General features: G+C 41.5%; 1 protein-coding gene across 1 annotated transcript in view; it reads left to right on the plus strand.

Moving 5' to 3' along the window:
- MDGA2 (MAM domain containing glycosylphosphatidylinositol anchor 2) overlaps positions 1-14989 on the plus strand; it is a 732231-nt gene that overhangs the window by 313220 nt on the left and 404022 nt on the right. Inside the window, exon 4 of the mRNA XM_058163141.1 lies at positions 4578-4752. Coding sequence (XP_058019124.1) covers positions 4578-4752 — 175 coding nt within the window. The remainder of the gene's footprint in view (positions 1-4577; positions 4753-14989) is intronic.

A 14989-nucleotide genomic window follows, 5' to 3' on the forward strand; every position in this document is an offset into this window, starting at 1 on the left:
CTTCGTTTTGTGGCGAAGGTTGTTGAGAGTGTGGTGGCATGGCAGCTTTCCAGGTACCTGGAGGAAACTGTCTATCTGGACCCATTCCAGTCCAGCTTCAGACCTGGGTACAGCACGGAGACGATTTTGGTCGCATTGGTAGATGATCTCTGGAGGGCTCGGGACAGGGGTTGCTCCTCTGTCCTGGTCCTATTAGATCTATCAGCGGCTTTCGATACCATCAACCATGGTATCTTGCTGCGGTGGTTGGGGGGTTTGGGAGTGGGAAGCACCGTTTTTCGGTGGTTCTCCTCCTATCTCTCCGACTGTTCGCAGACGGTGTTGGCAGGAGGGCAGAGATAGGCCGCAAGGCACCTCACGTCGGTTCTCTCGCCTCTTCTGTTCAACATCTATATGAAGCCGCTGGGGGAAATCATCTGTGGTTTTGGGGTGAGTTGTCATCTTTATGCTGATGACACTCAGCTATATATTTCCACCCTGAACCACCCCAATGAAGCCGTCGAAGTGATGTCCCGGTGCCTTGAGGCCGTACAGATCTGGATGGGGAGGAACAGACTCCAACTCAACCCATCCAAGACTGAGTGGCTTTGGATACCAGCATCCCGGTACAGTCAGCTAGTTCCATCGCTGACTGTGGGTGGCGAGTCGTTGGCCCACAGGGAGATGGTGCGCAACTTGGGCGTTCTCCTGGACGTACGGCTGTCATTAGAAGAGCATTTGACGGCTGTCGCCAGGGGAGCTTTTTATCAGGTTCGCCTGATTCGCCAGTTGCGTCCCTTCCTGGACCGGGACTCTTTATGCACAGTCACTCATGCCCTCGTTACCTCCCGCCTGGACTACTGCAATGCTCTCTACATGGGGCTCCCCTTGAAGAGCACCAGGAGGCTTCAACTGGTCCAGAATGCGGCTGCGCGGGGGATAGACGGAGCGTCCCGTAGCTCCCATATAACACCTCTTCTGCGCAAGCTGCATTGGTTACCGGTGGTCTTCCGGGTACAATTCAAGGTGTTGGTTTAAAGCGCTCCATGGCTTGGGACCAGGATATTTATGGGATCACCTACTGTCACAACAGCCTCCCATCGACCTGTGCGCTCTCACAGGGAGGGCCTCCTCAGGGTGCCATCAGCCAAACAATGTCGGCTGGTGGCCCCCAGGGGGAGGGCCTTCTTGGTGGGGGCTCCTGCCCTGTGGAATGAGCTACCTTTGGGGCTACGCCAACTCCCTGACCTCCGGACCTTTAAGCGCGAGCTCAAGACTTTCTTATTTCATCGGGCAGGGTTGGCCTAATTGCAATTTTAACATGGGTGGTTTTTATAAGGGTTTATTTAATAATTTCATTTTGGAGTTTTAAAATTTATTGGCCTATCTGAATTAGATTTTTAAAATTGTTTTTAATGTATTTGATGTGTTTATTTTACCTTGGCTGTAAACCGACCTGAGTCTTCGGAGAAGGGCGGTATAGAAATATGAAAAATAAATAAATAAATAAATTGGGTGTACCAAGCCCAGCTTGACTAATTTTGCTTTGTGCAAGTCTCTGTGAAGTTACAGATAATACAAACTATTTGATGGAATGTTTCTCATGACGGTCAATTTTATTAGATTGCCTGTGGTCATAAACATTGTTGCAAAGCTGACATCTTTCTAAAACAGAAAGGTGTAAGATGATTCCATTTCCTGGAAGGCGCTGCTATTCCTGAGGATGGGTTAGATCTGTGGTTACAATCATTGTGAGGGGTTCATGAGCGTCTTAGAAGTCAGAAGGCAATGCATTCTTTTGAACACAAGATAGGAGTCCAATTAAAGCTCACATCACATAAGTCTACAATGGGGAACAAACCCTGGAGTGAGTTTTGAGAGATGGTTAAGTCTATGAGTCCGGCTCTTTGTCAAAATCTTACTCTAATCCCTGTGTCATTTATTCATTATTTAGTTTTATTCTTTCATAGGGAGTCACATAAATTCATCTATCATTTTAGGAAACTATGATATTGCAAACTTTGAGAACTAGCATATAATCCCATGCGTTCAATAATTGCCGAAACCACAAAGTTTTACAGATACTGTATGAAATCTCTTTTGTGCCTATAGAGCTGATAAGCAGACCAATTTAAATCCTTGCCATGTGGAGACGACTTCCGGTATCGAGACGACTTCCGGTATCCAGTGGCAACGGACGTCTGGAAGGTTTCTCCTGCCTCCAGCGCCCGAATCCGGCCGCCGCCGAGGCCCTCAGGGGCCAGGTGTTCCGAAAAGGACACCTGCCGCACGGACGGCTCGCCAGGGGTCTCCCAGCCGACATACAGGACTGTGGGGACCGATGCTGGCGCGTCCTAGGCTCGGCGGGGTTCGGAGGCCACAGGCCGCGGCCATTATTTTGGTCGTCGCCTGGGCCGCTGTGCCCGGTGACACCGGGGCATTGGATTTATAACTGCAGCAGCCTGGTGGTGAACAGGGCACGGAGAAGAATTGAGGAGGAGAAGGGAAGGGAATATCGGTGGCGTGGTGGAGTGCTCCGGTGCGGGGTTTTCTCCCCTGCGGTTGGAAGGAGCACGAGTTATTCTGGAGAGAGGAGAACTTAAAATAAGAAGATTACCGGTTTTGTGGAGCTCTGGAGAGAAGAGGTGATGGAGAAATTTAGGAGGGAAGGTTTGAGGCCCCCCCTCCTTCTGGGGAACAGTGGTGGCGTCCAGCTTCCGCCTTCACTATGAGAATTTTGATGACATCACTTCCCTTCGGCTTCCTGGTTGACTAACTGTACTCTGGACTCGTTGCTCCTGTGAGTGCCCCCTGGTGGATCCGGAGGAAATTACAAGGATACTGTGCTTGCCTGAGGATTTTGATTCTTTTTTTTTTCAAATGGCAAAAGGTCAGAGACCAACTGCTGGAGAGATGGAGAGAATTCTGGAAAAGTTATCCAATATGGACAAGAAACTGGATGATTTGCAAAGAGGCCAAATGGAAATAAGAGAAGAAATTGTGACTATCCAAAAGGATTTAAAGGATACTCAACAAGTCTCAGCAGAAAACAAGCAGAAAGTGGAAGGTCTGGAGGGTGAAATGCGGGCAGTGCAGAAAAGAGAGGAGACGACAGGCAATGCTGTGCTTGGACTACAGATGGATAAAATGTCTTATTTCCTTAGGTTTCAAAATTTGGAAGAAGTGGACCAAGAAGACTTGAGAGATGTTGTGACTAAATTGTTGGGAGAATTTCTTGGGAGAAGTGTTGATTTCATGAATTGGGATGTGGATCGAGTTTATAGAGTTAATTCGCAATATGCACGCATGCAGTTCCCAGAGAGGTTCATGTCAAATTTGTGAGAAGAGGCGAGATGAAATTCTTAGAAAACATAGGAGTGGGGCACTGATTTACAGGGGCAGGGAGATAGCCATTCTGAGGCAGATTCCCAGACAGGTACGTGAAAAAGAAAGAAATATTATTTTTGTCAAGCAAATTGTACCAGAAGGAGTGGGCTTCAGATGGCTGATGCCAGAGGGATTGATGATTTTCCGGGAGGGCATTACGAAAAAATCAGTACAATTCGGAGGCTACGGCCTATGTGGAGGAACACAAAGCCTTCCTGGAATCAGATGACCCAGGAATTGAAGAAGGGAGGTTATAGATCATGGGGCTGAAGCGGCTGCCGCTGTTGCGGCCCTGGAGTTGGGTCAGGCTGAACCCAGAGTTCTGAGATCCAAAACTAGGAAGTGATAAAGATATTTGGGATTGTGTTGGTTTTCCTTATTCTCTTTTGTACGATATTCTGTTTATTCTTGACTCTTCTTTATTACGTATTTAAAATTTGCAAACTTTGCTACTTCGTGTCACCTGCTTGCCTTATGGCTGTTGTATGTGTTAAAAAATTTGAGTAAAATTCTTATTTTAGATAAGAAAAATGAAAATTTACCATACCTGATATGTATTTGTATAAACCTTTTTTGACTAATAAAAACTTTTTGAACAAAAAAAAAAAAAAAAAAAAAAAAAATCCTTGCCATGTGAACCCTGCCAATTTTATTTATTTTTCTATTCAATTTTATATGTGCTGTTTTTTTAGCCGCAGAAAAAAAAATGCAATTTTATTTATAATGAAAATGTTTCGATCCTGTTTTCCTAATGCACATTTTTGTTTTCAATAAAAGACTCATTTCAGTTCAATCTGAACAGGGAAATACCATAAAATTTAATAACTAATGAAATACATTTGATTGGTGTTATGTTGATCCTAGAAAATGTAGTTCTGCTGCATGCTTTCGGACCATGTATTGCTGTTAAATTCAAAATGGTAAATAACAAAACAATGATATTAGATGTCCTAGAAAAAAGAAGCTGAGTTTTCACCCCTGTCAAGTCTAAATTTGTGCATAATTAGCCCATATTTGATGGAATTACATTGAGCTAGTCATACATAGCTTTCTTTTTCTGTATCTTAGTAAAATAATTCCATGTTTGTTACTTGAAGACCTGATGTTCTCCCAAATGTGATGTTGTGTGTGCTGCTGTATCATGTTTCTTGGTGACAAAAAGAAGAGGAGGACCAGCTATAAAGTAACACTCTTTTTTGATGCTTGCTCAGATCAGGTGGACAAAAACAGCAGGAAGTGCCTCTGACCGGTTTCAAGACTCAAGTGTTTTTAATGAGACCCTGAGGATCACAAATATACAGCGACATCAAGGAGGGCGTTACTATTGCAAAGCTGAAAACGGCTTGGGCTCACCAGCAATCAAGTCAATAAGGGTAGACGTATACTGTAAGTAAATTAATTCCAGAACTGTCTGTTACTGAGTTATATTTTCTCTGCTGCATTAAACCAGGAGGGCATTGAAGTTGGCAGTATGGAGTAAAGCAGTTATCTGTCAGTTGAGTTGTCAAAATGTCAAAGAAGTGGCCATTCCTTTCTGGGGGTGAATTTGAACATGGCTGAAATTTATCTTCTGAGAACTTTGAACTCTGTATCCTCACATCTAGCTATCGCAGGTTTCACAGTGTAAGGGGAAGATTGATTGATGCATCATGCCAGTAAGAATTGACCCTAGTGAAATTCCCCCAGGAGTAACACTTTTGCCTTTCATAGTACTGTTTTTGGAGGGCTTAAAGTAGGATCCACCAGCCAAGTGCCAAAGCCGAACCTCTGGTGCGGTTTCCAGAAGTTCTTCCCATCTGATGTGTTTTACTTGAACTTTCATTCTTAGACAATAAATCAATAAATCTATCATTAATGGCAGTCCTAATCTCTGGAGAGAACACCAAGAGAAGTGCAGATATGTCTTTTTGTCCCAGGAAAGAAATGACATAAATTGTTTTAACATTCATTTACTAGCAATGTTTCTGCATGTCTGTGTGCATCTATTCACATATACACTTAAATATTGTGGTGTTACACAAAACCTTTTTCCAAAATGTTGGGTTTCTAAAAAATACTTTTCTCAGAACCTGTGAACCAATTTACTATATCAATTAAATTAAAGCAGTGTTTCTCAATCTCAAATGTATGGACTTCAGTTCCTAGAATTCCCCAATCATCATAGGAGATTCTGGGAGCTGAAGTCCATACAACTTAAAGTTGCAGAGGTTAGGAAATGCTGCATTAACACATCCACTAAAGAGGACCTAGAAATGGTCCTATGCAACTAAAATAAAACAAAGCATGGACTTCTTTAAATAAAAGTTAGCCAAGTTACACACTGGGCGTCTTATGTTTGATTATATAGGCAGTCTTCATTTAACCTTTTATTTAGCTTAAAAAAGTGGCTTGTGACCAATCCTTGCACTTATGACTATTGCAAAATCCCTGCAGTTATGTGATCATGATTTGGGCATTTGGCAGTCATCACATATTTGCAATAATAATGACCTTCCAAGGTCATGTGATTGCCATTTATGACTTTCGTAGCCAGCTTCTGATAAGTAAATGGGGCAAGAGATCACAAGTTAGGCACATGTTTCCTCACTTAAGAACCATAGGTGATTTAGTTAATGACCACAATTAGGATTGCTGGAACTACCATTGCTAAGCCAGGAGTTCATATTTATTTATTTATTTATTGATTGATTGATTGATTGATTGTTTAAATTTCTATACCGCCCTTCTCCCAAAGGACTCAGGGCGGTTTACAGCCAGAATAAAACAATTGATACAAAAATTAAAACCAGTGTAAAAAGAAAAAAATTCAAAGTTGGCTGGACACTATAAAACCAATAAAAACCCCATTTAAAAAAACTGTTAGGCCAGTCCTGCGCGATGGAACAGAAATGTTTTCAGCCCGCATCGAAAGGTCCGGAGATCAGGGAGTTGGCGGATACCTGGTGGTAGCTCGTTCCAAAGGGTTGGTGCCCCCACAGAGAAGGCTCTCCCCCTGGGTGTCGCCAGCTGACATTGTCTGGCCGACGGCACCCTGAGGAGACCCTCCCTATGGGAGCGCACTGGTCGATGGGAGCTCGCCGGTAGCAGCAGGCGGTCCCGTAAATAATCCGGTGAAGTGGTAAAGCAAATGATGTTTTGCTTTACCACTTCTTCACTTACTGACAGAGTTGCTGGTTCCAAATGGGGATATTAAGTGAGGACTATCTATATTTATAAAACAATTTCCTAGAATACACAGTGTCCTGGTCTTTGCTTTCTTCCACTGACTTCCACAGGAAGAAAAAACCCATTCATCCAAAAGGAGCATTTCTAGGGCAAGGAAGCAACTTCTAAGGAGAAAAAAAATAAAAAGGACCAATTAATTATTAAATAAGCATCATCATCATCATCATCATCATCATAGTAATATCAGAGTTGGAAGGGACCTTGGAGGTCTTCTAGTCCAACCCCCTGCCCAGGCAGGAAACCCTACACCATTTCAGACAAATGGCTGTCCAACATTCTTGAAGTGGTAAAGCAAATGATGTTTTGCTTTACCACTTCTTCATTTACTGACAGAGTTGCTGGTTCCAATTGGGGATATTAAGTGAGGACTACCTATATTTATAAAGCAATTTCCTAGAACACACAGTGTCCTGGTCTTTGCTTTCTTCCACTGACTTCCACAGGAAGAAAAAACCCATTCATCCAATAGGAGCATTTCTAGGGCAAGGGAGCAACTTCTAAGGAGAAAAAAAAATAAAAGGGACCAATTAATGATTAAATAAGCATCTTCTTGGTGATTCTTATCCCTCTACCTGATTAGGCTGAGTTTAAAAAAGAAAAATCACATTGGCTGAGATGTGGATTTAGGTAGGTTTTGATCTTAGCAAGTCCTGATGCTTTGAAGAATTGTCACATGGATAGTCTATTTCATTTTAATAAATTAGAAATAATTAAACATAGCTTGTGTGGTTACTCCTCAAATATTGCTAATTCCCTAATGGCAAAATTAAATATTATAATTTGGGAGTGATGTTTGTAAGGGCTTGGGGACAGGGGGACATATCCACAGACTGCCAGCAGCCCCAAATCTTCAGATTATACATGAGATGAGACTTGTTCTGGTACGGTGAACTCAGAATTCTTTAAAATTTAATTGGTGTCTTTGTAGTTAGGCTTTGGTTGAATGGTGTCAGGGCTTGAGATATCATCTGTCCATCAATGATGTGAGACAATATTTGGGAATCAATATGACTCAGCCTATAGGACACTCTTTCTTCTTTCAACAACATTGAAAATTCCTGTTTTCCTTCCTTTAAGCTTCATTCATTTATTAACCTAAGCCATTTCACTTAGAGATGGGGGAATTTTATACATTTTAAAAGGCAAAGAAGCTTATTAGAATAACAAAGGTAATATACTTTAAAAAGGGGGATTCTAGTCTCAGACATATTCCCTGTTCAAAAGAAGTAATTGAGTAGATTTTGAACAAAAGGAGCATTAAGGGATCCCATAAGAATGCAGTTTTTTTCTTAATCTTTTTGTGCTACTGATCCATGCAAATTCACAAGACCAGGAATCATGCTGTGTGTGGTACACAAAGCAAAGAATGGGAAATAATGTATCTCTAGTACTACGGTAGAGACCAACTCATATCTTGGGCTCTACCATTTGGAGGTGTAATTGAGGACTTGCCTGACTGAATGTGGTTTTAGATCAGGAAATAAGAGCATAAAAAACATGGTAGCATAAGATTAGTCTTGCTGGATCAGGCCAAAGCCCATCTTAATGTACCATTTTATTTCCACTTAGATGCCTCTGAAGTGTTCACAAGCAGAATAACTGTTTTTGATCTCAAATTGAGGACACATGAGTCACAAGTCTAGTAAATTCTTGACAAACCTGATCTCTGTGAATTTATCCAATCCCTTTTTAAAGCCATCCAAGTTAGTAACTATCCCTGTGTCTTGCAATGAATTCTACCAGTTAGCTCTGTACAGCGTAAAAAGTGCTTCCTTTTGCCTGTAAATAAAATGCTGAAGAATAAAAAAGAGCAAATCAGATTTAGATTAGGCATGTCCAACCCACGACCCATGGATTCCATGTGGCCTGGATACTAGATGTGGCCTCACAAGTTCATAATTTTTAACATTATTATTTATATACCTTAACAATAATATATATTATACGTACCCTGAGACAATTCATTCAGTGTGGCCCAGGGAAGCCAAAAGGTTGGATACCCACGGTTTAGATGTTTTAACAGATTAAGAGGATTGGAAGGGACCTTGTAGGTTATCTAGTCCACCCCCCCACCCAAACAGGAGACCCTACACCATTCCTGACAAATGGCAGTTCAGTCTCTTCTTAAAAGCTTCTAGTGATGAAGCTCCCACAACATCCAAAGACAAGATGTTCCACTGGTTGATTATTCTCACTATCAGAAAATTTCTCCTTATTTCTAGGTTGAATCTCTCCTTGATCAGTTTCCATCCATTATTCCTTGTCTGGCCTTCAGGTGCCTTGGAAAACAGCTTGACCCCCTCCTCTCTGTGGCAGCCCCTCAAATACTGGAACAACATGCTATCATGTCTCCCCTGGTCCTTCTCTTCACTAGACTAGCCATGCCCAGTTTCTGCAACCGTTCACTGTATGTTTTAGCCTCCAGTCCCCTAATTATCCTGGTTGCTCTTCTCCGCACTCTTTTTAGAGTCTCAACATTTTTTTATAGGTCGGTCTGTCTGTCTGTCTGTCTGTCTGTCTGTCTGTCTGTCTGTCTGTCTGTCTGTCTATCTATCTATCTATCTATCTATCTATCTATCTATCTATCTATCTATCTATCTATCTATCTATCTATCTTCCTGACAAGCTAAGCTAGTTTCCTATATGCATGCATTTGTTTCTTTGATGGATCAGTATTTTTTTCATGTGGTCTAGTGGATACTGCAGGTAGTCTTGACTAACTTGAAGTTAAGATGGAGCCAAAAATAGTTACAATCCAAATTCAAAGTTCTGATAGCCACCCCCACCCCCACCTCCACCCATGCCCACATTTGCATTTTTGGGTGCTTGGCATCCAGCCCATATTTACAGTCCTTTGCAGCATCCCACAGCCATGTAACTGTGATTTATTATTATTATTATTCGAAAGAAACTGTCAGAGAGAGAGACTGTCCTTGTCAGGAGGAGGAGTCAAACAGGGGATAAGCCTGGAATTGTTACATAGAAACAAAAGTGAAAGGTTATCTAGACTCAACGCATGCATGCTGTTCCAGGAAGAAATTGCTGGACAAATATCATAGAATCATAGCACTAGAAGGGACCTTGTAGGTTATCTAGACTCAACGCATGCATGCTGTTCCAGGAAGAAATTGCTGGACAAATATCATAGAATCATAGCACTAGAAGGGACCTTGTAGGTTATCTAGACTCAACGCATGCATGCTGTTCCAGGAAGAAATTGCTGGACAAATATCATAGAATCATAGCACTAGAAGGGACCTTGTAGGTTATCTAGACTCAACGCATGCATGCTGTTCCAGGAAGAAATTGCTGGACAAATATCATAGAATCATAGCACTAGAAGGGACCTTAGAAGTCTTCTACTCCATCCCACCCACCCAAAGCAGAAATCCTCATACCATCAATGAATCAAGAATCAAATGCAGCACGTTGAATCAAATACATTATATTGGATTTAAATGATGTCCCTTGTACATGTGGTTGAAAGACCATTGTTTATTTTCAAGGGTGGGAACTTTTAATAATTCCACAGAGAATCTACTTAATTCTCAGTTCCATCATCCATTATGGGCTCCTTGCTCCACCTGAGTGAGCCTTCTTCTTGTCAATGCTGTTGTTAATAAGAATAATAACATTTTAACAGTTTTTAATGGTTTTATTTCTAAATTTTAATTCTGGCCAATTTAATAAGTTTTTTTAATTGTATTTTAATTGTATTTATAGTGTATTATGTATTTTTACTTGGCTGTGAACCGCCCTGAGTCCTTCGGGAGAAGGGCGGTATACAAATTTAAATAATAAATAATAAATAAATAAATATTTATTATTATTATTATTTGAAAGAAACTGTCAGAGAGAGAGACTGTCCTTGTCAGGAGGAGGAGTCAAACAGGGGATAAGCCTGGAATTGTTACATAGAAACAAAAGTGAAAGGTCCAACACACACACACCCTCCCCACTTTGAGTGCTGCTGAATCTTATCTAGTGATTCTCAGGGACAAACAGCCAGTGTGGGAAGGTTCCTGTGAAATAGGCAATAGAACAATAAGGTAGTTAGTTTAAACTCTTCAAGTCTGGGTCTTGTTGTGGCTTGGAGAAACCAGCATTTACTTCTGGTTTCCATCCAACAACACCCATTTTGACAGTGAGTTTGCTTAATGACAGAAGTGTTTGTTTAACAACCATGGATTCTCTTAATGATAATCATAAAAAATGTTGTAAAATCAGGCCAGCCACCTGCTTAATGACCAACATGACTTATGACCATAAATCTGGGCTCAATTCAGGGGTGAAATCCAGCAGGTTCTGAAGGGTTTTGGGGAACCGGTAATGGAAATTTTGAGCAGTTTGGAGAACCAGTAGGGGAAATTTTGGGTAGTTCGGAGAACCGGCAAATACTACCTCTGGTTGGCCCAGAGTGGGGAGGGAATGGAGATTTTGCAGTATCCTTCCCCTGCCATGCCCACCAAGCCACACCCACAGAACCGGTAGTAAAAAAAATTGTATTTCACCACTGGCTCAATTAGGATATAAGTGAAAGGTTATCTAGACTCAACGCATGCATGCTGTTCCAGGAAGAAATTGCTGGACAAATATCATAGAATCATAGCACTAGAAGGGACCTTAGAAGTCTTCTACTCCATCCCACCCACCCAAAGCAGAAATCCTCATACCATCAATGAATCAAGAATCAAATGCAGCCCGTTGAATCAAATACATTATATTGGATTTAAATGATGTCCCTTGTACACGTGGTTGAAAGACCATAGTTTATTTTCAAGGGTGGGAACTTTTAATAATTCCACAGAGAATCTACTTAATTCTCAGTTCCATCATCCATTATAGACTCCTTGCTCCACCTGAGTGAGCCTTCTTGCCAATGCTGTTGTTAATAAGAATAATAACATTATTTTAACAGTTTTTAATGGTTTGCTGGAGCCATCTGTCATCGATCTCACAGGGAAAAAATTGTCCTAGAAATGATAGCACATTCATACACTTTCAGATACTCTTTTAAGGGCAGCTCCATGTAGAACATATTACATGAATCCATTGAGGAGTTACTAGGATACGGGACATGAATGACCATGAGCAAAGTCTCCTGATCTATGAACAGGTGCAACTGGCACGTCACAAAAAGCTGTTCAAATGTCTTCTGGCTGTAACTATTATTTGCTCTTTGAGCAGAAGTTCTGAGTCTAGTAGGACCCCATAAGTAGCACAACCGGCACCAAAGATGGCATAGTGCAAAAGCAGCAGTACCCCAAATCCAGAGTCACTCAGGCTTGCCAGTGTTCATTTGAAACCTCATCCAGATCCTCACACTCTCCAGACACTGAGATGAGACAACACCAACATCACTTAAGTCACCAGAGGAAGAGATCAGGGGTGAAATCGAGCAAGTTCTGGAGAACCAGTAACAGAAATTTTGAGTAGTTTGGAGAACCGGCAAATACCACCTCTGGCTAGCCCCAAAGTGGAATGGGAATGGGGATTTTGCAACATCCTTCCCCCAGGAGTGGGGAGGGAATGGGGATTTTGGAGTATCCTTACCCTGCCACGCCCACCAAGCCACGCCCACCAAGCCATACCACACCCACCAAGCCACGCCCACAGAACCAGTAGTAAAAAAAAATATTTTCACCACTGGAAGAGATGTATAACTGGGTATCATCAGCATACTGATGATACCTCACACCATAGCAACACTTGGCTCATCCAATGTTGAATAAGAGCAGAAAGAACACTGGTCCCTATGGCATAGTAGGGACTAAAAGTGGGATCTCTCTCCATTCCCAATCACTGCTGACTGGTAATGATCTTGAAGAAAGGAGTTGATCCAGCAGAATACAGTGCAAATCATCTGCCCTGGAGCTTGTCCATAAGGATATAATGGTTAATAGTATCAAAAGCTGCAGAGACGTCAAGCAGAGCAAGGATGGCCATCATCCAAAGCACAACTACGGTAATTCTACTGAGGCCCGAATCCTGATCAACAGGGTCCAGGTATCTGTGTCATCCAGGGTCTTCTGAAGTTGTTACACAATCACCTTCTCAACAACCTTTCCCTCAAAAGGGGAAATTGGATACTAAAAAAAAAAGAATGTTTAGAATGTTGGGATCCAGTAACATGTCTCTTAAGTCCCATAAGATGGCAAAACTGTACTTTTTAATGAAACAGCCTTTTTTTTTTCATGCAGTGTCTCTCTTCCTTTGAGAGATTATCTACTGGAGATAAAAAAGAAAACAAAGACTTGTGTTCTTCTCAATAAGTGAGGTTATATAGCAGCCATTTTTTTTCTATCTAATTATCCAGGAAAGGCCAAAACAACTTTGGATAAGCTTCCAGTGTATTCTATTAGTCTTTTTCTACTCAAGTTGCCAGGGCCCAGAGTTGAATGTTAACAAGGACACTTGTGAATATTTTTACATACAACTGGAACAAAATGATGTGAAGAGAGATACTACTGAATCTTTTTACGTAGGTACGTCCCCCCATTGTGTTTTATCAATGCAAATCCAAAAGAAAGGAACAAAAGATGCAAATCAGCTGACAGGACTAGAAAACACCACACGCTGTGTATGTAAAGTTGTCTGCATCAAGATGAGCAGTGAAAACAAAAAGAAGAAATGGAAGAAATGAAAGGAAAGGAAGGGAAGGGAGGGGAAAGTAAGTAAGTCAGTCAGTCAGTCAGTCTCACAAATCCATCTACATACAATTTCAGTCATCCTGACATCTCAAAATATGGAGAGAAATACAATAGGAAAAGTTTGCTGACAAAAAGAAAAGAAAAGAAAAAAAAAAGAAAACGCTCCTAAGCAGTGGTGGGATTCAGCCAGTTTGCACCTATTCGGGAGAACCAGTTGTTAACTTTCTAAGCAGTTTGGAGAACTGGTTGTTGGAAGAAATCTTATTTTGTTTTTTTCCCCTTTACAGAGCTAATCTTGTAAGGAAGGCAGGAAGGAAACATTCTGGTGTTGTTTCTAGCCTAATCTTTATTGCCCTGCTAACTGAAACTGCCTCTCTGGTTAACCCTTATTACATTGTAACAGCTAAAGCGAAGCACCCATCGATGTGAGTGACATTGAGTTGACCACACCCACACAGTCACATGACCACCGAGCCACACCTACCCAGCTGGTCATTAGGGCAGAGAACCGGTTGTTAAATTATTTGAATCCCACCACTGCTCCTAAGTATCCAATTACAAGGTCTGACTTGCAATGAGCAAATTGCATTTGTGTCATATAATCTAGGTTGAACCAATATGTAAGATCAGAGTAACATATATACTCATGTGGGCTTGGTGTTTCTTTTTCTCTTTTGTGTCTTTCCCAGGAAACAGTCAAAAATTTTCACCACTGGAAGAGATGTATAACTGGGTATCATCAGCATACTGATGATACCTCACACCATAGCAACACTTGAGCTCATCCAATGTTGAATAAGAGCAGAAAGAACACTGGTCCCTATGGCATAGTAGGGACTAAAAGTGGGATCTCTCTCCATTCCCAATCACTGCTGACTGGTAATGATCTTGAAGAAAGGAGTTGATCCAGCAGAATACAGTGCAAATCATCTGCCCTGGAGCTTGTCCATAAGGATATAATGGTTAATAGTATCAAAAGCTGCAGAGATGACAAGCAGAGCAAGGATGGCCATCATCCAAAGCACAACTACGGTAATTCTACTGAGGCCCGAATCCTGATCAACAGGGTCCAGGTATCTGTGTCATCCAGGGTCTTCTGAAGTTGTTACACAATCACCTTCTCAACAACCTTTCCCTCAAAAGGGGAAATTGGATACTAAAAAAAAAAGAATGTTTAGAATGTTGGGATCCAGTAACATGTCTCTTAAGTCCCATAAGATGGCAAAAGGGCCGGGATAGCTCAGGCAATAGAGAAGCCTGTTATTAGAACACAAAGCCTGCAATTACTGCAGGTTCGAGCCCGGCCCAAGGTTGACTCAGCCTTCCACCCTTTATAAAGTAGGTAAAATGAGGACCCAGATTGTTGGGGGGGGCAATAAATTGACTTTGTAAAAAATATACAAATAGAATGAGACTATTGCCTTATACATTGTAAGCCGCCCTGAGTCTTCGGAGAAGGGCGGGGTATAAATGTAAACCAAAAAAAAACAAAAAACTGTACTTTTTAATGAAACAGCCATTTTTTTTTCATGCAGTGTCTCTCTTCCTTTGAGAGATTATCTACTGGAGATAAAAAAGAAAACAAAGACTTGTGTTCTTCTCAATAAGTGAGGTTATATAGCAGCCATTTTTTTTCTATCTAATTATCCAGGAAAGGCCAAAACAACTTTGGATAAACTTCCAGTGTATTCTATTAGTCTTTTTCTACTCAAGTTGCCAGGGCCCAGAGTTGAATGTTAACAAGGACA

The sequence above is a fragment of the Ahaetulla prasina genome, chromosome 1, assembly GCF_028640845.1.
Source record: "Ahaetulla prasina isolate Xishuangbanna chromosome 1, ASM2864084v1, whole genome shotgun sequence".
In the NCBI taxonomy this organism is placed as follows: domain Eukaryota; kingdom Metazoa; phylum Chordata; class Lepidosauria; order Squamata; family Colubridae; genus Ahaetulla; species Ahaetulla prasina.